Source organism: Poecile atricapillus, chromosome 7 (genome assembly GCF_030490865.1).
Source record: "Poecile atricapillus isolate bPoeAtr1 chromosome 7, bPoeAtr1.hap1, whole genome shotgun sequence".
NCBI lineage: Eukaryota > Metazoa > Chordata > Aves > Passeriformes > Paridae > Poecile > Poecile atricapillus.
The window spans coordinates 7958439-7983150 of record NC_081255.1 but is presented as its reverse complement, the minus strand read 5'-3'; the positions used below and the strand labels follow the sequence as shown (position 1 = coordinate 7983150).

General features: G+C 55.5%; 1 protein-coding gene across 1 annotated transcript; it reads right to left on the bottom strand.

Annotated features, from left to right (window-relative positions):
* Positions 1-16337: 16337 nt before the first annotated feature.
* On the bottom strand, positions 16338-17796 carry IER5 (immediate early response 5). The gene has a single exon (XM_058843121.1). The coding sequence runs from the start codon at positions 17650-17652 to the stop codon at positions 16945-16947; it is 708 nt and encodes a 235-aa protein (XP_058699104.1). The 5' UTR covers positions 17653-17796; the 3' UTR covers positions 16338-16944.
* Positions 17797-24712: the final 6916 nt, after the last annotated feature.

The following is a 24712-nucleotide window of genomic DNA, read 5'->3' as shown; positions in this document are numbered from 1 at the left end:
TTGGCTGGCACAGCAAAGGACAGCTCCAGAGCCCTGAGGTGGCTCTTCTGCCATCTCCCCCAGCCTGGGAGCAATCCTGCCAGCCCAGGAAGGGTCTCCTGCCAGCCCAGCTTGTAATTAGGACCAGCAGAGAGCTCAGGCAGCCCTGGGGGATGGTCTGGGCCACCCTCCCTGGTGGCACATGGCAGCACCAAGGTCCCCTCCCGAGCTCCCTTCCCTTTATCTCAGCTGCAGCATCGACTGCTCCAGCTCTGAGCTAATTACTCCCTGCAAGGAGATGCTGCCAGAGAAACGAGCCAGGAGGGACACCCCAAAACAGCAGAATGCCTGGCAGGCACAGGCAGTGACAGGACATCTTGCTGGAGCTGAAAGGCAGATGGATGCAGCCATCACCACCCAGAGTCCCCATTAAAAGCCTCTGCCCACAGACTGGGGAAGTAGCACAGCGAGGGAAGGCTTTGGCACCAGCTTTTCCTCCCACTCTGGGACTCCTGGGCTGTCCCTCCTCGCTCTGCTGCCAAGGGAAAGGATGCAGAGCAAAGCAGAGCTTGCAGAAGCCCTAAGCCAGGCTCTGGTGGGGCCACGAAGCACCAAGGCTGCAGAGTCCTTTTGGGTTATCAGGGAACCAAGGCCGCTCCAAAGGGGCAGGAGCCCAGGGGAGACAGAGCCCTCCTCATCTCAGTACCAGGAACTGCCTCAGGGACATTTTCTTGCGGGTCTGTGGCTCTTCAGTGCGAGCCTAGGAGGGCACTGAGGGTTTGTGGTGGCAAATTAAGCTGCCCCAGCATCACTCAGGCACAGAACAGGGACAAGGCACCAGCTCAGCCTCCCTCTCACGATGGTGCTGAAGGCAGAGACGCAGCTGTGGGCAGCGTTTGCTCAAATCCAACACTCCAGATCACCCCTGTGCACCTGGGAGAGCAAGGTTTTCAACCCTGGGAGCACTCTAGAGCACATCCCTGCATCCCCATGCTGAATAATCACCTTTTATTTGCTGGCTGAGACAGCTGAGTGTTGAAGCACTGCAATTTCCTGGTGGGGAAAACTGTTTTGTCAGCTGAAGGAAGACTAAATTGGTGCAGTCAGAATTTTCATCCACCTCCTCTCAACGTGTGCTACTCCTGTCCCCCCCCTACCAAACAAGGCAGTCTGAAGGCTCCCAGCACCTCAGGTGCCAAACACAACAGTTCCTGCCATGATCCATGAACAGCTATGGAAAAAATCCCAAATTCTCAGCTGTGAGGAGCAGGGGGGTCACACCATGGTGCCAGAAGATCCTGTCACAGCAGCCATCAGCTGCATCCCTGAGAAAGGTCCAAGGAACAGCAGAATAGATCCATTACAGCCACAAAATCAGATTTAAGCATAAAAAGGATGATTTTACGAGTCCCTGGGAGATCCCACAAAACATACACCGATGCTTCTGTGTTGGAAACGCTTCCCAAGCTGCAGGGAGCTGGCAACAAGGATTCCAAGAAAGCATTCCAGCTCCATGGGAGACAGGGAAGAACAGACCAGGACATCAGGTGCCTGCAGAGATCCCAGCCATGGTGAGACTGAAAAGAGCAGGGATTCAGGAGCGAGCAGCACCAGGATGAGAAGAGGGAGCTCAGAGCGGTTCTGCCGCCTCCATTGCAACAAAACCCGACAGAAACAGCCCTGAATTCATCCCAAAGCACAATGAGTTTAGAACAGCAGGCAGATCATCTCCTTGGTGTTCGTGTTGTTTGGTTTTTCCTCTCTGTACAAACGCAATTAACCTGCAGGATTCATCAGCACACAGCTAATTGGGAGCGAGCACACAGAACGAGCAGCAAAGAGCACCCACAACCACTGGGGATGGATAAAATGTCCCTCAGGGAGGTGTTCCCTGCTGGATTTCCCACCAGCAGCCTGCTGCCCAGGGACTCAGGTGTCCTCACCAAGGGTTCTCTATTCAGATCAGAGAGAAACCAAGATGTGAGACCCTCCCAGGCAGGGAAGGTTGTGCTGGCTTTGGAGAGGGCTGGGATGAGGAAGGGGTCTGCCTTTCCTGGATGAAGATCTGTCCGTCTCTGAGGGCAAACAGAAGCTTCAGGGCAGGCAGCTGGGTTCCCTCAAGGCCCACATTTGGGGGTCAGGGATCCATTCAGCCCTTCTCAGCCCTTCTTTATGCACAAGGGGATCATCAGGCAAACCCCAAACCTGCCACGTCTCTGCGTTCCTGAGGAGCTCTGTGAGACCCTGAGCACTGCCAGGGGTGGGGAAAGCACCCAGACCTTCCCAGATATTTTTGGAGGGAAGCTGACTCTGCCCAGCAGCCAAGAAAAATGACTGCTCAAATCCACTGCAACTGCTGCCAGCAAGGAGAATTGTTCAGGGGGGAAAAAGGATGGGGTAGTGTGACCCACTGCCTTCCATCCCCTTCCCTGTGCTCCAAAAAGGCACAAACCTCCCCAGTTTGCCTAATTACATTCTATGTCATCACCAGAGGCCTAATGAGAGCGAGCTGCTCCTACTTGCAGCATCACTGAGACAGTCCCCATGTGGGGCAATGCCATCGCCCCTCATGATCCTCCCAGCTCCCAGAGCCTGCAGACATGGTGGCAGAGAGCAAACAAGCTCATTTTTTATTTCATAGCCCTCTGTAGTCTTCTCTTTCCAGACTTTTTCACCACCTGAGCTCAGAATTAGTTTGGTTTTCAGCTTTTCAGTTTCAGTTTTTCAGCTCTCTGCAGCAAGCATCACACAGCTCCATGAATCTGGATCCTGCTGCTGAAGCCCTTCAGACTTCACATAAAATCCAAAATCAACTCATTCCCACACCCCCTCTCTGAGTCACTGGTGATTTGACAGAGAAACAGCTTCAGGTACTCCCCAGACCTCCTCTTCCCTCACCTCAGAAAATACCCAGCAGGGAAGCTGATGGCAGCAGGAATCTCCAGCATCATGGCCCAGGGAGGAATGGATCTGGCAAGGAGACCTGTCCCAAACCTCCTCTGCCTGCCAGAAAGAGGCAGGATGGGGCCTGGAGCACTCCTGGTCCCTTTCCAAGAGCGCAGCAGCGATTTCCAGGCAGCACAGCAGCTCCCAATGCTGCCAGTCATCTCCCAGATGGGCCAAGTGCTCCAGGCCATTCCTCCTGTCCCTTGGAGCAGAACTCCCCCCAGGGAGATGTCGAGCAGGATGAGAACGAGGAGCCAGGAGTGACAAAGCCTGGAAGAGGATGTTTTACAGCTCGAGCCAAGCAATGAGAAAATCATTCATCTCCACCAACTCGTTCGGCACCCAGGAGGTTTTTATTTTATTGCTTTGGAGATGGCAGAGGGTGATTTATTGATCAAAGATGCGGCTGAACAATTAAAGTGAACGCTGCATCTGGATGTTCACAGGACATCTGGCCAGGCTTGGGAGAGTGCCAGAGCTCAGAGGGGGAGAGGAGCACCCCGAGCACGATGCCAGGAGGTGCCTTTGGAGGTGTTCAGGGCAGGGAAGAACCAGGCAGGTGCTGCAGGTGGGACATCCCATATGGCTGTGGGGGGACAGCAGAAACAGAGGGGACAGCACAGGACATGAGCATTCATCCACAGGGTCCTCCTGACCTAAACCTCCCTCTGGTCCAGCACAAGCTGCAGATCTCTTCTGTTCCAACAAAGGAGAAGTAGGTTCCAAACAGACAGCAAATCCATGCTCTGGTGCCAGAGCAGAGCAGATTCTCTACTCCAGCATGGTCCTGACCTGAGCTCAGCCCCCAGCCCAGGAAAAAAGGGCCAACAACACCAAGAGCTGCCAACTCACTGCATAAATCCCCCACTTTTGGTACAACTCCACCACAAGGAAAGGGTCCCCCAGGGCATGACCAGGAGCAGCTCAGAGGTGGATTGGGGCCAGGTGATGGGGTAAAGTTGAGCAGAGGTGGAGGATTCCTTCACCCCAAATGTGTGTGACCAGGCACAGCAAGGACAGCCTGGAGGAAATGCTGAGTTCGGCTGCTGGGAGACAACGAGGAGGCAAAAACAAAAAGCCAGTGCACTGAAGCAAAAACTCTCTAGGAGGGACTGGGGTCAGGAAACATCCCTGGCTCAGCCCAGCACTGGCTGCCCGGCTCTGCAGCCTCCTCTGGAGCAGCTCGCCGTGGGCAGGAGCCCCATCTGCCGGCTTGGCCACGGAGGATGCACATTCCAGCTCTGCAGGGCCAGGAGAAATCTCCAAGGCGCACAGCCTGCGGTGAGCACCGGGGGATGCTCCAAGGCAAATAATCCACATCCAGCCCTGCTTCCCATCCGTGTTCCACCAGAAAATCAGCTTCACCAGGCCACTAAAAACCTTTACCAAGCAACCCATCTGCGAAAAGCACCTGCTGACACAGCAAAGCTGAGGATTGCTTCACATTGAGCACAGAGATGCACCCACTCTCCACCCGGAGGCAGCAGTAATATTGTACCCATCACCTCCAGTGGGGTGTAAATCAACCCCCAGAGCCCGAGGAACGAGCCCCTGCTGACAACAGCAGAGAAGGTGGGCTGGGAAAACCAAGAGGCTGATGCCAGGGGAGCAGAAACACTAAATATTTACGCAGCCTGCCATCAGCCCCCAGGCAAGGAGGTGGCAACTCTACAATTTGAGAATTAAAAAGTGCAGCCAGCATAACAATTTTTGCATCACTGAAAGTGCAAGAAAATTACTTTAGCATATCCAACAGGGGGAATTAAAGTCAGCCAGGACAAAGGGAACCAAGTGCTTAAGCAGTGCAAAGAAAAATCGCAGCTCCTGGGGGGATTTGGTGGGGTTTTGTGGTCAGGAGGTATCAGTGCCTGCAAAACACACCCACCACCACCACAGAGCCAGGATTGGGGTGGGAAAACACCCAATTACTGTCAACAGCACCAAAGGGGTTCCCAAGGAGGAAATATCCCCTTCCCTGGGTGCTGCAGGAGAGCGAGGAGGGGAGATGCTACTTCAGTCTGATCCACACCCTGGTGCACGGCCAAAGGGGAGCCTCAGAGGAGCAGAACAGCCCAACCTCCCCCAGAGAGCCAAACTAGGAGCTAAAAACCCTGGGCTGAGCTTAAATGCAGCCTTTGGGTGTGGGTGGGATGCCCAGGTGGCACAGTTGGGACTCAGCTTTGCAGGAGAGGAGAGGTGACAGCGATGTCCCATCACCCAGGACTGTGATGCTCCTGGGTGAGCCAAGGTACGCTGCAGCAAATAACTAAATATAACTAAATATTACTAAATATAACTAAATATAATGCACCAAATAAGTGTCACCTTTGGAGAGCCATGGAGGACAGGACAAGGACCCTGCCAGGAGTAACACAAAGCCACCCAGCGTCCTGTCCAGGAGCTGGACACCTCCAGAAGGAATTACCATTGCCTCCTCTAGGAAGGCAGGGAAGCCACCACAAAGCAGGGACCCATCCTGGTGTCTTCCCCTCTCCCAGGCAGCACATCTGCCCCAGCAGGTTTGGGGGGTGCTGGTGTTTATGCTGTGTGCCTGGGCTTGGCTTCATCTCTGAGCCTCTTTCATGTCACAATAAGTTGACACCCTGCACTGCTGGCCCCAGGGAGCTGTCCCAGTGTCTTGGGTTGCAATGCAAGATGTAACCAAAGGTCTGTATTCCATTACCAGCTGTTAAAAATATGTGGGGCAGTTTTCTTTATCTCTTTCATGACCTCATAAGTGGGGGATATCTTCTGTTAATGGGCCAGCTGTTAAAACCAGGTGGGGAAGAGTTCTTTATCTCTTCCCTGATCTATTCTCCCTCCAGGGGGATCTCTTCTGTTAATGGGCCATTGACTGATAAAATGACATCATCCCATGGGGAGATGCTCCACCCAGGGGGAGGAGCCCAGCATTCCTACCTGGATATAATCTGAGCCTTGGAACACCACAGCCTTTCTTCCTCTGGCCCATCTACACCACCCCTGGACTTTCAGAGGAAATCTACACCCTTCCACAGGGTCACTGCTTCAACAGAACCACATCTGCCACTCCAGGAGGACTGCAGCCACCATTTAATTAAACTGCTACCAACACCCTGCCCAACAGGGTGTCAGCTTGTATTCTGACTCTGACAGTGGGTTGGTTTGTTTCATTTTATTTTTGTACTCCTGCATTTTTATTTTAATTTCCTTAGTAAAGAACTGTTATTCCTATTCTCATATCTTTGCCCGAGAGCACCTTAATTACAAGATTATAATAATTCAGGGGTGGGGGGTGGTTTACTTTATATTTTTTCATTTCAAGGGGAGTTTCTGCTTTCCTCAGCAGACACCTGTCTTTTCAAACCAAACCTACCCTAACACCCTGCCAAGGCTCTGGGGATGTTCCGTGGGGTCTGGAGCAGATCCAGGCAGCACCACAACCACACGCTGCCCCTGCTGTGCCAAGCACCTCCTAACACAGCCAAGAGAGCAGGTTCAGCAGCTCCCTGGAAAAACCTGGGAACTCCCACGGGATGAGACACAGCGCTGATGGGCACTTCAGGGATGTGACAGCACCTGTGGGTCTGTGCCACCTCCTCTGAGGCTGGGGCCTTGGGATCCCGGGGGACAGAGTCACAGGGAGCAGACTGCATCTCCCGGGAAGAGGCAGCACATCGCAGCCAGCTTTTCCCTGGCAAGCTACTGCCAGCTTCCACGAGAGGGCTTTGCTGCACAAGGAAAGGAAACGAGAGGAGATCCATTTACAACCCGCTTCCACTCAGGTCCTGGCTTTTCCCCACTCCTCAGCCAGGGCTCAGCAGGCAGCAGCAGGACAAGGATTCCACCCAAAGGTGACATTCGTATGTCAGTGACGGTATTGACACTTTATTGTCACTGAAGCCTCTCTTTCCGCGGTGAGCTGCATCATCCCAGGGCGGCCACAGCTGAGCCAAACTTTCCCAGGGGACTCTGGCACTAAAGCTGTCCCCAAAGCACGGGACACAGCCTGTGCCACCTGCACAATTAGCTGGCCACGGCCTTTGGAGAGGCAGCGGGCTGTCACCCGCGGTCCCTCCCAGCAGAGCCGGGTGCTTTGGAGCACATCTGATGACGGACGGGCAGTGCCCTCGTTCCCACGGAGATAAGCACCATTGGCTGCCACCGTGGGAACTCTCGGGGCAGAGGAGGAGCAGGAGAGAGGGTGATGAGTCTTCTGCCCCCGGCACGGCCGAAAGAATTCACCCTGATTTCCATGCTCGCTCAGGCTGGTCTCGAGCAGGAGATGGTGAATCACGGTGTGGGTACTTGTAGGGACAAGTCGCAGGCCACCGGCTCCGGGAAATGACAGCAGCACATCAGGGCCAGCCCTGAGTGTGTCCTCACTGACACCAACCCTTCACCTGAACAGCTGGGTTTGGGTAGTGTTGCCTTAGATGAAGAGCTCCCAGATCCCTGAACCTCAAACAAACCCCCGAAATGTTGAGGTCTGGGGTAGGACAGCCACTAAATCTCACGGGGGTTGAGTCCCACGAGGGTAAAGCCTGGCTCATCCCTTGCCAGGCTATCTCCAGGCTGGCTGGAGGGCTGGAACCACACAGCATCTCTCAAGGTCACTCCAACCTCCTGATCTAACACGAAGCGACGCTTGGCCGGGCGGGCAGGAGCCGCAGGGGGATGCGCCGGCCACTTTTGCCAAGCGGCTGCTTCTCCCCTCCAGGAAAAAGAGCACCGGAGAGAGGCACAGCCAAGCTCCTGCTGCCCCCAGAGCCTCTCCACACCCGGAGGAGACACAGCCAGATCTGCACAGGGAGCTCTGCTGCCCCACAGGCACCAAACCGGGATTGCCAGGCTTCCACTGGGAGCTGAGAGGGAAGGAGAGGGCTGTGGCCAGGAGAGTGAGGCACTGGGCTGACCTGGGAGGGGACTGACCTTGCCAGCATGGCAGGGCTGGGATTAGAGCCCAGCTCTGCGTTCGGCTCGCCAGGCAGCACAGCCACTCTCCCTTTCCCAGGGAGGGGCGTGGGGACACGAGAGGTGGCCCTTTCCTCCTGCCACTTGTCACCCTGTTTATTTTTAACAGCTTTGCCTCCTGCCTGGATATGAGCCCCCCTGAGAAGCTTCTGCTGGTGCTGTGGCAGCAATAGCCAGCCCAGCGTGGCTGGTCCCTCCCCAGCTGGCCACTGACCAGGGACATCACGTCACACTCTCCTGGGCTGGAGGCAAACACTCGCTCCTTTGCTGTTTCCAGGAAGGGAATTTCTGTGAGCCCAGTGCAGGGAGAGCTGCCAGGACCAAAGGGAGACAAGGTCAAGTGTGAGGCATGTGTCACCCTGGCCACCTCCCTTTAATACAAAATGCACCAACTCCTCCTGGAAAACCACAACAAGGCTGAGAGAAATTCAAACTGCAACCAGTGCTATCCCCTAAGCACAGAGCCATGCTCTGAGAAGGGATGGGAAAACAACGCCATGAATATCCAGGGTGGGTTTATACCCAGCTCTCTCCATCCAGTGTTTACATCCTGCTGAAATTCGCTTTCCATTAGCAGCAAAGCCACAGGGCAGGGACACAGTGGTGAGGGAAGCAGCACAGGCTGAGGGGTGCTGGGTGCTCCCGTGGCCCTTTGCCGGGTGCCAGAGCTGGGGAGGCGAATGTGGCTGGGTCAGAAGCAGTTATCACAGGTAAATCCCTGCCTGAAAACACCAGGGAGAGTTTTGCAACCCTCCCAGGCCAGCCATGCCACACCACAGAGAAGGGAATCCTAAGAGGTTGGGCTGGAAGGGACTTTAAAAGATCCAATCCTCCTGCCATGTGCAGGGACACTTTTCCTCTATCTCAGGTTGCTCCAACCTGGCCTTGGACACTTCCAGGGATAGAGCATCCACAGATTCTCTGGGAAACCTGTTCCAAAGGACAGGAAGGAAAGTCCTGGTTCCCTCCCCTGTCCGTCCTTCCGTTCCTCCTGCCTTCCCATGGGAGTTGTGCCTTCCTCCGGATGCGGCTCCTCCCAGCCTCCCCAGCATGTCAAGGGCTCACGGGGTCAAATGTTCCCACCGGAGCAGGGACCAGCTCTGCCCTCCCCACACCCCTATCCTGAGGGTTTTCCATGCACTCACCCCTGGGCTGGGGGCGAGTTTGGGCTCCAGGGGTTTCTCTCTCACCCCAGAGAGGTGAGGGTATCCCATTGCCCCTCACAGAGTGGCCCATTCCCACAGACCTGTAGATGCTTGTTGATGCTGCACTCTGCCTGCTGTAGAGCACTGCCCTGGGCCAGCTCTGGATGAAAAACCACATCAGCTCCTCCTGCCTTAAAAAACAGCAGTCCCATTGCCATGGAGATAGAGCACTGCACTGCTCCCACAGCCTCCTTTCACCCAGTCGAGGCAGGGCAGAGATACTCGGTGCCTTGGGGGCAAACCTGCATCCTGCCCTGGCTCCTGGCTTGGCACTTCCACCAGCACACCTGTGGGACATGGAAGCAGCTGGGATGGCAAAGCCCACCTGCCTGCTCGATGCCCAGGTTAGAAGGAATAAACCTGGGAAACTGAGTAGGTGTGGGGCTGAAACAGCCCCTTCCTCTGTTTTTATCCCCAGTGATGCTCCAGCCACGCTCCAGCCTGGATCCCGGCCCCGCCAGGGGGGATCCACACTGCCAGCATCCTCTGCTGCTTCCAGCAAGGGAGCAAGGCAGCACCTCACACCAGAGCCTCCAGCCCAGGGCTGAGGGGAGCAGACCCCACAGGGCCCCCACAGACTGTGAAAAACGAGGTTCACATATATTTTATAGAATTTGAAAGTTTATTTTTATCTCCTAATTGTCTTTTTATTAAAGTATCTGTACCGCCGGGTGTCTCTGCATTCAGCCAGGAGAGCACACCTTACTAACAAGGGATTGTCCCTTAAAAACAGAACCTTACTACATATCCATAAATTCTCATTCATATTCAAACATTCTTCTTAAGTTTTGGATGTTTCTTTGTTTAGTTTTTGACTCGCCCCCTTCCCAATAAATCGATCTTCTTAGCTCCACCGGGTTTTACGTTCCCTGATAACAGAAATGCAATAAATTCCTCCCCCAGAGCTCTGGTCACTGCTGTCCTCATCTGGACAAGATAATCTAGGAATGGAGGGGGGTCTCTAACCATCCTTTTCAGTCTTTGGGTTGTACAAACAAAAGTAGTTTTTGTTTTAATACTATGCCATAGCTCAACATATATGTATATGATACCACTATTTCTAAGTTTCATCAATAACAGAAATAGAAGGAACTATATTAATATAACAAAGTTTTCTGACCTTATACATATAATATTCATTTTAATATTTGCAAAAAGCCAACAATATAATACATATCTATAACCTATATCTATATAATACATATCTATAACATGACCAAGCCTGGAGCAGCACTGCGGCTCCCACTCCTGCCGTGCTCCCTGCTTCCTTCTCTCTCCCCTCTTTCCTGCCTGTCCCAGCCTCCAGATTTCCAAGCCATGTCCTTCCTGCCGCTCACAGCAGGGCTGGCATGTCCCATGTGCCCAGCCAAGCCTTCTGCTTCTGCATTTCCCTCTGCATTTCCATTTGCTCTGCGGCCAAGGCCAGAGCAGGCAAAGGGCAGAGTCCACCAGCGGATCGCAGCTCCGCGCTGGGGAGGTTCCTTCCCCTCGCTTTCCAAACACTCCAGAGCTTGGCAGGAGGCGATGCTTGGCTCAGCAGGAGCCTCGGGGGGCTGAGCACCCTTTGTGGGACCCCTCGTGTGGGTCTAGGGCGCGGGTTGAGCTTCTCGGGGTGAGAAATCGGGATGCGAAGCGGATCCGCGGCTGGAGTTCTCCTGCAAGGTCTTTTCCTCCCGCTCCGCTCGCTGCCAGGAAAAGCAGCCGGAAAATATTTCCCTGGGAATTGTTTTTGTTCCTTCCTCTGTGTCTGTACGCATGAAGCTCTCCTCCGCCTTGGACATGGCTCAACCTGTCCCGAGGCTCAGATTAATCCCCTGCACCGCCAGGGACGACAGCTGAGGTCAGACGCTGTCAGTGGAGGCGAGGAGGAGGAGGAGGAGGAGGAGGAGGAGACCTTCCCCCTAGGAAACCACATTTGTTCCCAACCAGAGCATGAAAACAGACAGCTCTGGCTGCTTCTCCCGAGCAGGAGGTCACCCTGCAAGGCAGCAGCACACCGGAGCATCCCGCAGGATGGGGAGACCTCACTGCTGGAAGTGCTGCAGAGCCTAAAGCCTGGCTTAAGTGTAAGGCTGCTCTGAGCCAAGCTAGGAAATGCATCTGCAGCCAGGTAGGTCACAGCATGTCGCTTTTGGGGCATGCAGGTGCCCAAAAATGGGTCAGTGGCGATAGGTCACTGCTCTGCTTCTCTGCCAGCCTGGGAAAGGTCTGGCTGGCCTCCTTGGCTGTGGCTGCAGGAAAGGGAAAAAGAATGAGGTGTCCTCCCACTCAGCTGCACCAGAAAAGGGAGCACTGGGCCAGGAGAGCCAGCCCAGATGCCTTCAGGCAGTTCCCAGCACCCCACTGCCTCGGAGGGAAGAGAGAAAGGAGGCAAAGTGGGAAAATTGGGGTAGAAGCAGAGGGCATCCACCTCAAAGCCAGTCCTTTGGTGTGGAAAGTGCTCAAACACCGCCTCAGAGCAACTGGGAGAAACTCGGGAGTGCTCAGCTCCAGTAAATGATGCTCCTCAGCCCCTGCCCAGGCACTTTTTGCCTCACTCTCCTCCCCTTTTTCCCTTTGCCTCGCGTGAGTGCTTGGGAAATAAACGATGACTATTTGCCTGCAAGCTCTAAGCCCTTCCCTCCCCCTCTCCCCAGGCTCCATCACCAATAAATCACCCCGCTGGGAGAGAGGGCCAGAGGAAACCAGAGGCACAAAACCTCAAACAGAGCCTTTTTTTTTCCCCCCTCTGCTCTCCCAAGCAGCTCTGCATTTCATTAGGCGGCCAGGCCAGCCCTCGCCCAGCTGGGGAGAAGGAGGGAGGGGAGGGGGGCCCCTCAGGGTTTGCATGTCGGGAGCAGAAATCACAAGCAGAAGACCGGGAGAAGGGAGTTGTTTGTGTTTGTCGCTCATCCCGGTGCTCGCCTGGCCCTGACCCTGCCTCCGGGAACCGTGCTGGCCTGGAATAACTCTCTCCCATGGGTTTTCTTCCTTGCCAAGGCAGCTCTGGGCACTTTCCAGCCGGTTTCTCTCCACTCCAGCCATCCCCTCACGGTGCCAACCCCTCTCTCTGCCCCAATGCAGCCTCTCAAAGGATCCTCCTTGGAAAAAGCCGGGGAGTTTTCCATGAGCCTTAGCCCTGCCAGCAAGCTCCACTGCCTTCCCCCTCCGGCTGGGCTGGACCACCCTGCCCAGGAAAACACGGAGCCTGTCCCTGCTCCCCTGAAGGAACCCCCCAGCCCGCTGGGGACCGGGGAGGGGGATCCCCCCACCCACCCTAAATATATATTGGCAGAGCATCGCCAGCAAGCACAGTACATTGGAGACAGATGCAAGCCCCGCAGCAGCCCTGGAGATCCAGGCGTGCCTCTCGTCAGCCTTTGGAATTATCATCTAAGCATGCAGCACTGTGCCACAGCACTTCCCCATCCCTCCATCCCCCCACCCAAATAAAACCCTGTCCTGGGGTTTAGCCTTTGGCAAAGCTTCCCGACAGAGTATTCCCGGGCTCCACAGGCAGGGAGAGATCCCAGGAGGTGCGATCCCTGGGATGATCCTGTACCCTCGGGCAGGGAGAGATCCCAGGAGATGCAGTCCCCAGGAATGCTCTGGTACCCTCAGGAGAGGAGAGATCCCAGGAGATGCAGTCCACGGGGATGCTCTGGTACCCCCAGGCAGGGAGAAATCACAGGAGGTGCAGTCCTCAGGGATGCTCCGGTACCCTCAGGAGAGATCCCAGGAGGTGCAGTCCCTGGGATGATCCTGTACCCTTGGGCAGGGAGAGATCCCAAGAGGTACATCCCCCAGGGATGCTCTGGTACCCTCAGGAGAGATCCCAGGAGGTGCAGTCCCTGGGATGCTCCGGTACCCTCAGGAGAGGAGAGATCCCAAAAGGTGCAGCCCCCAGGATGATCCAGTACCCCCAGGCAGGGAGAGATCCCAGGAGATGCAGTCCCCAGGGATGCTCCAGTACCCCCAGGAGAGGAGAGATCCCAGGAGGTGCAGTCTCCAGGATGATCCAGTACCCCCAGGCAGGGAGATATCCCAGGAGGTGCAGTCTCCAGGATGCTCCAGTACCCCCAGGCAGGGAGAGATCCCAAGAGATGCAGTCCCCAGGGATGCTCCGCTACCCTCGGGCTCCTCAGGGAGGGAGAGGCCCCAGCAGGCACAGCCCCGCTGCTGGGCTGCCTCCCGCCTCCCTCCCAGCAGCCTGCCGGATTCCTGAGCGCTGACACAGGATGCTGCAGCACTGAGTGTGCAGGGCCTTCCTCCCCTTCCCCTGCCCCAGGAGAGGAGGGATGGGCGGGGGATGCCGGCTTGCATCAGGCCAGGAGAGCGAGAGCAGCCGGAGTGAATGGCGTTCCTGAGAAGCCCTGGCTGCCCAGCAGCTCCCGGCCCCGAGGCTTTCCCCCAGCCCCTGCTGGCACCTGGCCCGGGCCAGACACCTTTAAAGGCCGGGATGATTCACACCGTTGACACTCCCTTATTGGGGAGAGCCGGTTTTAAGCCGGTTTTAAGTCATTCCCTCTCCCCAGAAGGCATCCCTGAGGATACCCTGCAACTAGGGATTGCTCCTGGATGATTACAGCAGGAGAAAAGTGAAAGGCTGCTCCTTCCCAAGCATCACCCTGGCAGCCCAGCTGCCACGCTCCCTCTGCCAGCATCTATCCCACCCTCCGGCTGTGCTAAAGGATTTTCCCAGCTCTTCTCTTCTCCCACGGGACCTGACCCGAACTGGGGGAAGGGCAGCAGCGCTTCCAGCAGCTCGTTACTATTCTAGGAAAGTTAGGATCCTGCCATCTTCCCATTAAGTCATCTCCTCCTCGACCCGGTGAGGCACTTTCCAGAGGAGTCACCCTCTCTCCCAAGTGATGGAAGTTTTTATTTTTATCTGGCTTATTTATGCACTTCTCTTCCCTCCTTTGGCATTGGCTTGGGCGGTGAGTTTGGGTCATTAGCCTCAGCTCGAGCTCATTCCCTGTCCTTGCTCAGCTGTCCCCTCTGTCAGCCTCATCGCTGTGAGCAGAAGGAAAAGTCCAGGGGTTGAAGCAGCACAACAAAACAGATGAATTAATGAAAACAGATCCAGCTTAGATAAAACTGATTATAGGAATTGGGGGGGAAAGAAAAAAAAAAGAGTACCGGGTGACTAAAAAATAAAACAGAGCAGAAAAATTGATTCCAAAAGTAACACAGTGCCATTATTAGGGATCTTTTTCTATTCTAGGCTGGTTTGGTCCAGACCCCTCAGAGCAGAGCTCACCAGCAGCTATCCCATCTCCATGATTATTTTCCATCCCCCTCAGCCACAGCAGCCAGAGGCTCCCTGGGGACACACAGACACGTCCCAGGGAACAAACCCCACACGTAAAAACACAGCCACGGGAGCACGCGAGGCGTGCGTCAGCACGGCAGATGGAGCTGGCCCAGGGCTTTCGGGGACACGGCTCCCTGGCCATGAGCTGGGAAGGGAGAACTCACCTCAGGGAGGTCACAGCAGCCCAAGGGAGCTGCGTGGGCATCTGTGGGCAGTCTCTGCCCTGTTTGCAGAGGCCAGCAGCAATTAAGCTGTTGCACAACTCTCCTCTGGAAGACAGAGTAGATACGGGCGCTGCTGGGTGCTCCGTGACTGAGGGAGTTTGGACCTTGCCTGTGTCCCAAAAGTCAGTGGGACCAGGTGACCTTCCAGGGGTTGGATGACCAGAAAACTTTTGGAAATGCCAAGATCAGGAGTGTCCCCATCCCATTTTGCGATTTAGAAGCTGGGCAAAATCATCCACTTCCATGGAGACGCTGCTGGTGGACAAGGAGCAGGACTGAAACCTGCTGCCCCCAGCCCTGGGCAGGAAACTGAGCAGGAACAGGAGGCTGTTCTGATCCTCCAGCTCAGCTTCTGACCCTGAGAGTGTTTCATGACAGAGAGGAGAGCTGGGGAGATAATCCTCTGTAGCCATCCTCCTTCTCCTGCTATTCTCTTACTGGAGAGATCCTGAGGCGACCTCGGCTCTGTCAGAGCAGCTGCAGCGATCACACACCTCCCTTGAGACAGGAGCGAGGATGTGGGGCTCTCCTGGAGTGCACCTGGACAAGGGAAGCAGGGACGGTGCATTCCCATCACCTCCCAAAGGTCAGTGAATGAAATGTCTCATCACACCCCATTTCCTTGTGTCATTTACCAGACTCAAGTTGTGTCACCATTAAGTGCAATTACCTAGAAAATTAAGGTGGTAGGACTTTTGCTTTTACCTAAGGAGCTATTAAATTGTACACAAAGCAGCAGAGCTGCCTCAAAGCCACCCCAGAGCAGGCACTTTCTCCTAATTTCTCCCCTCCCCCTGCTTTGGGATGACCAAGCCCAACACCTGCAGTTCCCAGATTCAAGGTGTTAAAAACCCCATGATTTTTAACCACGGTCACTTCCCATGCCCCACCCAAGGTTCAGCCAGAGCTCCCAGGCTGCATTTCACAGCACACAAACATCTCCGACTTGCCAGAATGAAATCCTGAGTTGAAAAGTTCATTAATTAGGAGCAGAGAAGCCTCTAGTGAATCTTCCAGCAAGAAGCAGAGGGAAAAAAAAAACAAAAAAATCCCCCACAATTCAGAATAATTACAGCGCCTTGGGGCGCTCCACTCACTGTGAAGCTGAGGCCAAACTTTTCTCCCCACCCCTAAGAGCAGGAACTTTAACCCAGTTATAGTTTTACTGATAATGAAAGAGGAAAAAAAAACCTTCCTGATACTTATCATTTGAACTATTCTGCAAGTAACAGCAAAGAAGAGGCACAGAAACACTTTTTGCAGAGCAAAAAAAAAGTGTGTTTTACAGGATAAAATCCACTGACACAGCCCCAATCCGGATCTCCAAGCAGGCAATGCCGGAGGCCGGTGCTCAGCCCAGCTGTGCCACAGGCCCGGCCAGACTGCACCCAGCTGCTCCTCTGGGATTTAGCAACCTCTTTCCACCCACAGACAGTGACTTTGCACATTAGGTACTTTCAGAGCAAGACCTCAAATGCCACAGCAGCTCCAGCCCCGAGAAGAGGCTGTAGCCAGAAGAGCAGCGGGAGCACCTGGAAGATCCTGGGAAGAACTCCAGGCACCCTGACATAAGTTCCCTTTCTTCCCCAGCTCCCAGAAGAGCTGGACTCCAACCCACCCCAAGCCTCTGGCGAGGCTGGGTGGATCCAGCCACAGACATGCAGAACCACACCCCGGCTGCTGCCTGCCCTCCTCCCCCTCGAGCCAGCGGGGCACAAACAGGAACTAGGCTCATACAGTTGAAAATATTTAATACGTGTTGTACACGTAGAAATTACATTTTATACAAAACATGATACATCACTGAAGGAGAACACTGTACAAAATTCCCTACGGGAGCCCCAAGCCTTTATACAACAAAGACCGGGAGTTACCAAGCCTAACAAACAGGCTCAAGGACTTTCCGTCAGAGCGTCTGTAAACTTCGTTCCTCTCAATAAACACTTTTAAAAAGCACCATGTAATAGTTCTGACCTAAACCTTTCCAAAATAGACTTTATTTAATAAACTTAATACTTTCCAAGCTTAAAATATCACCCGCCGGGGGCGCCCCCGGGGTCGGCGGCAGCCGAGGAGCCTCCCCCGGGCGCCGCGGAGGGCGGCGGCTCTGCCGGGAAGGGGAATTCCGGGAGGGCAGGGCCGGGGGCGCTCCTAGGGCGTGTGCCGGCAGCCGGGACCCGGCGGGGAACGAGCAAGCGCTGCCGCTGCTGCCCCGCGGTCCGTGCCGTGCTGCGGCGCAGGGCGCCGGGGCTGGCCGGCGCCGGAGCCCCGCGGCGCTCGCTGGGTGTCACCTCCGGGCCCCCCAGCCCGCGGCGGGGAGCCAGTCTCTGCGGCCGGATCATCAGAAGGCCACGATGGCCGTGCTCCAAGGGTTGAGGGTCCGCAGCACGGGCTCGTCGTAGCAGATCTGTCCCGGCTCCGCCGCCTCGGCGGGCGCCGTGCCCGCCGCCGCCTCGCCGCCGTCCAGAGGCGGCCGCCGCCGGCCCTTGGGCTCCTTGCTGAGCAGTCCCGAGAAGCTGGAGCCGAAGATGCTGATGAGGCTGGCCACGTTGCCCGTCTCCATGTCCTCCTGCTCGCCCGGCGGCGAAGGTGGCGGTGGTGGCGGCAGCGGCGGCGGCTCCTCTTCCTCGCGGCGGGGCTTCTTCACCGGGGAGCCCGCCTGGCCGCGTTCTCCGGCGCTCCGTTTGCGGGGACAGTGCGGCGGCGGGGGGGCCCCGGCGCAACCCCCGCGGTTCTCGCCGCAGCAACAGCGCCGCGGCCGGGGGCCCTGGCAGTCCCTCCCCGCCTCGTCCTGCGGGGGCGGCGGCGGCTCCTCGGCCGCCCAGGCGGCGGTGCGGGGCGGCGGCTCCTCCTCGGGGTGGCCGGCGGCCGCGGGGGGCGGCTCGGGAGGGCAGCCCGGCTCGCTCAGGTAGACCTGCCGGGCGCTGCGCAGCACCAGCGACACCAGGAGGTTCTTGTGCAGCTTCAGGCCGCCGCGCTGGCCCCGCGCGCTGTAGATCTTGCCTAGTGAGATGCTGACGATGCGATGAGCCTCCAGCTTGAACTCCATGGGGAAAAACCGGTGGGCGAGGGGCGAGGAAAAAAAATAAAATAAAATTTAAAAAAAAATACGCTCCGGGCCGAGGGGAGGAAACCCGCGCCTCACCCCAGCTCCTCACGCCGCCCCTTCGCGCCGCAGACTGAGCGAGCCCACGCGCCCGCCCGCCTTTTATACCGCCCCCGCCTCAGCCAATCAGGGCGCGCCGCCGGCCGCTCCAACCGCCGGCTGGCCCCCGCGCGCGCGCACCGGCCAATGGCGGCGCAGGGCAGCGCGTTCGAAAGCTCGCCCCGCGGAGACGGCTCTTAAAGCGGCAACGCCAGCGAGCCGCGCGGGGTGGGGCCCACCGCGGCACCCCCGCTTCGCTGCACCCCACGTGGGCAGCCTTGGCCAAAGGCATGGGAACGTTCCTCGGGGAGAAAATAAAATAATAAAAGCCGAATAAAGCAAATGAAACCGAGGGCAGGCTCCGTTTTGTCAGGTTGGGGATGTTTCCCATGATTTCAGCCGCTGTCTCTGGTATCATGTTAGAGAAGGAGCTGCTGGTGGTGTTGGCTGGAGGGCGAAGTGTGTCTTTGAGGATTTCAAGGAAAATGTGCCCTGACGTGGAGCAGAAAGCCGTGCTTGCCCAGCTGCCAGGCGGAATTCTGCTCCAGGGGTCTGGCAGTGAAGCTCACAGAAAGCCCAGGGCAGAGAGGAGGATCCACAGCAGGGTTGGGAAGGGCTACAGGGGAGGACAATAAGGGCATCTCCACGCGTGATGGGGACCGTGGCAAACTGCAGCACTTTGTTTGTTTTGTTGGGAACTGAAACCTCGCTTGGCTGTAGTTGTGAAAGCTGGTGGCAGGATCAGCCAGGTGGCTGGGGGACACAGGGGACAACACAGTCACCCCCAGACACAACTCCAGGCACCAGGGAAACCTCCAAGAAAGTTTGGAGGGTGTTTCAGAGCTTGGAGTGCCAGCCCACCTCCTTCCACCGAGGATTAACCACCATCTGCAAGCAGAAAAGAAGTGAAAGGGCCTAAAATTAAGGAAGTTCATCATGCTGCCCCAGAGTATGAGTTTCCACTCCCAGCTGACACATAACAACTTGCTTCCATCCCTTTTTTCTCAGGGGCAGAATCCACAGAGTCCCCCAAAGGAAAGCCACAGGCTGTCACGATGTTTTGTTGGCAGGACCTGTTATCATGTCCTGCCATTCTGGAAGGACCAAAAGGGTGGCTGGTCACGGAGGTAACAAAAATTAAAAAGAAAAAAAAAAAAACCACAACCAAAAAATGTATGTTTTCCTTCTGGTCAAACACAGATGGAAAACCTCAAATGCCATTCTCTGGGTGTTGGACACAGCAGCGTGTCAGCCTGGGTGTTGACATCACAAAACACCCACCCCTCCTGCACCAAACCTGCCGTGCTCCATCTGATGTGACCAGACCGGGCCATGCTCAGCCACACAGCCAAAACACCGGCCAAAACAGCCAGGGCCAGCTTCCCCCACAGACAAAAAGTCACACAGGCAGAAGGTCCCAGCTTAGCCCACAGCAGGGAGAGCCTGTCCTGGCCGCAGGGAGCGGGGCTGTCCCCTCCACACCCGGCGTGGGAGGCCGGAGGGACGCCAGCTCCAGCAGTGGGAACCGAGGCTTTCCAGACCCGCCAAACCTGCTCCCCGCACCTCGGAGGGCCAGCAACACCCTGTCCTAAGCCCTGGGGTCAGCCTAACCAGCCAGGGCAGGTCTGGCTCACATGCCTGGGATCACAGTCACCAGCCGGTCTGCCCACCACTGGTGTCCCCTCGGTGGCACAGAGCTGGCTGTGCCCCTGGAAAATGCATCAGCAGCTCCGAGACTGCTGTTTCCAGGATCTGGGCGCTTGCATCATCAGCAGAGGTATCCTGGCTCAGAAAGTCAGATTTGATATATCTCAGGTGGGCATATCCCGATTCAGGGATAAAAAGCAGCAGTGCAAAGTCATCACTCCAGCTGGAAAAATCCCGAGGCAGGTGGAGGAGGCACAGCGTGGGAGCTCCGTGGGGTGAAGATGCCTGGATGCGAGCAGACTGACCTGTTCTGCCGCTCACCACCTCACCCCGATGGCATGAGGCACCATTTCTCTCCAGTCACTGCCTTTTGGCTGCTGGGAATAGGCAGGCCAGCAGCCTCTCCCGGCTCTGGCCAGGGATTAGCAGGATGGGGATGAGGACTGGGTGATCCCTCATCCCTCTTAGTTCTCAGACCAGCAGGGAGGAGCAGAGGTGCAGAAGGTCTGGCAGCAGAGCCTGTACCCAGCACCACGAGTTTCACCCACCAGCACCATGCCGTGTGTCAGGCACAACCACCAGCACCTCATTCCCAGGGCACCAAAGCCCTGCCTCGACATCTGCGTGCTCTCGGCTGCCTTTGCAGAGCTGGGTTGATGTCTGGGGAGGGATGCAGGGCAGAGGACGAGCAGCAGCTCGGGCAGGAGCAGCGCCGGCAGCCGGTTGAAGCCAGGCTGTATTTTGGTGGCAGCCCTGCCGCTCCCTCCCAGGCTGATGTCATGCTTTAGTAACTTTGAGGCAGAGTCACATGGCAGCTTCTGAGGTCAGCGGCTGGGGTGGCTTTGTCTGCCTTCCTTGTGCCTTGCCCTGGGCTCCTGCCCGCTCCCGGAGCGGCCCCGCTGGCGGTGACCCCGCCGGGGCTGCCCTGGGAGCCCGGCAAGCTCCGGATCGCCAGGGCTCGGCATTCCCGGGATTCCCACAGCCTGGCATCCCGGAGAGCTGGATACACCCGCTGTCCTTCTGAGGGACATTGCCCCCCAGCCCTGCGGCTCAGGGGGGGATACAGGAGGAGGAGGGAAAGGGTGTGACCGGGCTCTCTAATCTCCTCATGTGATCCAACGGGGCTGGAAGGGGTTTGACGAACAATTAACAATCCTCCGGCTCAGCTGCTGTTTCCCGAAATAGCTCTGGCAGCAGCAGCAGCAGGAGGAGGAGGAGGAGGAAGGGGCGGCCGGGCTGGCTGGCAGACAAAGGTGGCCACGGCACGGCGGCGAGGAGGCAGCCCCGGAGGCCCACCTGGAAAGGAAAACAATGCGACATAAAAGCAGCTGGAGGGAGGAAGCAGCTTGTGGTACAGCTAATAATCGCAGAGGGCTGCTCGCACACCACCGGCTTTTTTGGAAGCGTTTCAATTCGCCCTCGCCGCCGAGCAGAGGAGGTCGGCGCCGGGATGCTCGCTGGGGATTCGTGCGGTCGCGGCTCGGCCGGGGATGCTCGGCAGCCCCAGCTCCGGCTCTGCCGACCCCCCGAGCCTGGCTGAGCCCCGACCCGTCCCATCCCGGCCATCTGGCTCCCAGCACGGCCACCCCGACCTGCGGGATGAGGATGTGGTTAGAGAGATCCTGTTCCGACAGCGGCGCCTGTCCCCATCCTCAGCCCCTCCCCGCCGGCTCCTCGCTGTCACCAAATGTGCTGCCCAGGCCTCAGGGGAAAGCCAGATGCAGTAAAGATGTGGAAAACTCTCCGGTTAGGATGGACGGTGAAATTAGCAGGCTGAAGTCCTCCATCACCGGCTGTCCCGGTGCCGCTGCAGTGCATCGATGCCTCTCTCTTCGGACCAGGATTCAAGAGTTAGAACCTTCCTGAGAGGAGAATGGGAACAAATCAATCAAAAACCCCTCACCACCAGCGGGGCTGAGGCAAAAGCCTTCACACCAACAGCTGCCTGGAGCAAAAACAGAACTTGAGGACAGCCAAAGCCCCAGGGAGATCCAGGCACATCCCCAGCGATTGCTGACGTAAACCAAACAGGACAGGGAGGAACATTTCCAAATGGGAATCTATCCACAGCTTGAGTTCATTTCTGGATGGGAATAAACATCTAAATTGTGAGGCACCCATGCAGAGCTCAGGAGGAAGAGGAAGAAGGTTGTCTGGGGTTGGGGTTTTTCCCAGAAAAATCAATGATTCACATGGATGCGGTCTGGACCTGCCACAATCGGATATTGGTAACTAATCCCCCAGGGTTCCCAACTGCTGTGCTTTATCCTTGCTTGGAGATAAGGTCAGAAGAGCTGGGAAACATCCCAAAACACAGCCCAGAGAGCCAGACGCTAATCGCTGATGAATGGAAGCCAAACACAAGTGAAACAAATACAAACAAATCAATAGAGACCTAAACCCAAAGGAGAGGAAGCAGCTCCCTCGGCTTCTGAGAGCGCTGACACACCCGCCCCAAAACCGCAGTGAGGTGTGAACCTGTAGCTAGAAAGCAAAGGGTTTTTCCAAGGTGTTAAAAGCCCCTTCCCATGGCAGAGATTAAAATGCTGATATCCCAGGCAGGCAGCACTCTCTCCTACACTTTTTTTTTTTCACCAGTGGTCTGGGATTCCCCATTCTCCCCCTACACAAATGATTTAAAATTTCCCTTTCTTCCCTCTGAGCCACTGGCTTGGGATTTCCCTCTCCTCCCCTGGAGAACAGTGACCTGTCCCCCTGCCCATCAGATATCCTGCTACTCCTCCAGCAGCCTCTCCAAACACAAAGAGGGGGTGGAAAAAAAATCCCACTCCCAGCTATCAGCTTCTTCAGGCAGCTGTTTCCCTTGGAAAAAAATGTGACCCCACATCTTTCAGTGGGTTATGGTACTGGTTTGGGTTTCCTGGGGAAAAAATGCATTTATTTGTCTGGGGTTTCCTATCAGACAACCCTTCTATTGTAGTCCACTTTCCTGTATGTTTTTTTTTTTCCTTCTCTGTGGAACGGGTCCTGTGCCACTTCCAAAGGTTGCCTTGTGTCCAGGGCATAAAGAAGCAGGACAGCCCTGGGATGCAGCCATGCAAAGCCCATGTTTTTCCACTGGAGTGATTTTCTCCCCAGCAAACCCTGAGCTAAAGCAGGCAGCAGCCTCGGTGGCTGGGGCTAAACATCTCCAATTAATCACGGGAACTCCTCACGGAGCTCGGCAATCCGCAGGGCCCTTCGTCAGCCCAAAGGAGTCTCAGCCTAATTATTTTTCCCCCTCCCTCTCCCTGGATCTCAATGTCACCTTCCTCGTAGCCATGGGGCAAATGACAACCGCGGTCCCTGAGTGCAGATGTGTCCTCGGTGCGACTGCTTCCCGCTTAGGCGGGATGGGGAGGTGGCACAGGGATGCTCCCGAGCCATGGAGCTGCCTGCTCTGCTTCCAGCTCCCCCAGGGCCACCGGGGACCTTGCGACTTGCCAGAAAATCACACCACGGAGTAGCAGCCACCACTGAGAGCAGCAAGGGCAGAGCAGATCCTCTGCAAGGGCAGAGCAGATCCTCTCTGTGTCAAATCCCTCCTCCCAGCAAGGAAAACTGCGAAATGAAACATCTGTGCCTGCCAGCAGGCGCTGCCTGCTTCCATTCCCGCTGATCTCTGCCCCTTCCCTCTTGAAAGGCTCTTCCTTCAACCACCTTGTCCTTCTCGTGGTTTGTGGGGAGCCTGGAGCCTGGAGAGAGCATCCATGGAATGCTCCAACAGGAATAACGAGGAAGTTTTTAGGGTTTAAAGGCTGCCTGGGAAAATTCCTTCTTATTTCACCCATAACAAGGACCCTGGCAGTCCAGCACCTCGCTGCTTCTGCAATTTAACAATTTCCTTTTGGATCCATGTAAAATCTCAGCATCCCTGGCATCCCAGGGCAGGCAATCTCAGTGATTCATCCTGCAGAAAGCAATGCTGCTTTTCCTCAGTTTCATTTCCCCCATTTCATTCACCAGAACACAGAATATTTAGCTCCAGACCAGCGTCTTGTCTCATCATCCCAGCCTTAATCCTCTTAAAACCACCACTGAAAATTTTCAACTATCACTAAAAATGAAAATGAGGAGGAAAACCACCAAAGCATCTGAAAGCCTTGACGGGCTTCTTCATTCAGCTGTAAAACCTTTTCAGGGGTGGGGAGGGGAAAGTCCCCTCTACTTTTATAAATCCAAACTCAAACCTATCCAGCTTTTCCCTGAGAAGAAAAGGCACTTCTTGCACACCAAATGCACATTCTTTGCACCAGGCTAGTAGGAATCACACACACCCCTGTGCATGTAGACACATGCCAAGAAGATTTTCCTGATAAAAGTTCCAGGGAGCTCAGCTCTTCCCTGTAGACAGCTGGGATTCTGATGAGTTGGCACTTTTCACAGTGCAGAAATGTTTCATCAGATCTTTCCTGACCAGTTCTGCAGCTGTGTGCTCTGCACCCAGCGCTCCTCTCCCAGCAGGAATCGCTTAGCTGAGCACGCTGAAGAACTCCCAAAAAATTCCTCGCTGCCTCCAAGCCCCAAATCACAGCTTCCCATATGGAACAGCAAAAAACAACCTTGTTCTAAAAAATACAAACCGCAGCATGGTTGGAGTGGCTTTCAGGTGAAAATCTAAATTGTTTACTACATCACTTCAATTAATTTCTAGCATCAAAGACCAAGGCTGTCTCTTTTATCCCTTGAAAGTTTACAACTTCCCTGGATTTTGGTAAAACTCTTTATTTTCAGCCCTCAATGGCTCTCTGAAGCTTTACACTTTTTTGCAAATGGACTCAACGCTCTTAGGTATTTTCCAACCTAAATGATTCTGTAAAAAAAAAAAATAAATAAATAAATAAAAATTCAAACAAATGAATAAAGGGTTCACAGAATTTATTGAAGGATTTCTGGAATTCCTGGCTAGTAATTCTATGAGGCTACAGGATGTTTTCCATTCCCAGTGCAGCAAAGGTTTCAGGCACAGGTGGAAGTCACAGGAGGATCATGAGGTTTTTGGGGAGCACAAGGTCTTTGTGGGACAGGGAGAGACAAACTGGACCAGCAGCTCCTTGGAACTCTGTTCCTGGAGGGAACCTCCCATGCTAAGCACACATTTGGCAAGGACACCCCAAATCCTGCCGGCGTGGGAAAGTCATCCCAAATTCAGCAAGGAAGGGCCAGCAAATGCCAGCCCTAAAGCTGCCACCTGTTGTTCCACTCCTGGCGTGGGGCTGGCCGGAGCAGGGGGTGGATTTCTCACCCCAAGAAGTGCAGAAACCGGTTCAGCGTGTGCCACAGCCTTCCCAGCCCAAGGTGCGTGTGAGGAAAGGTG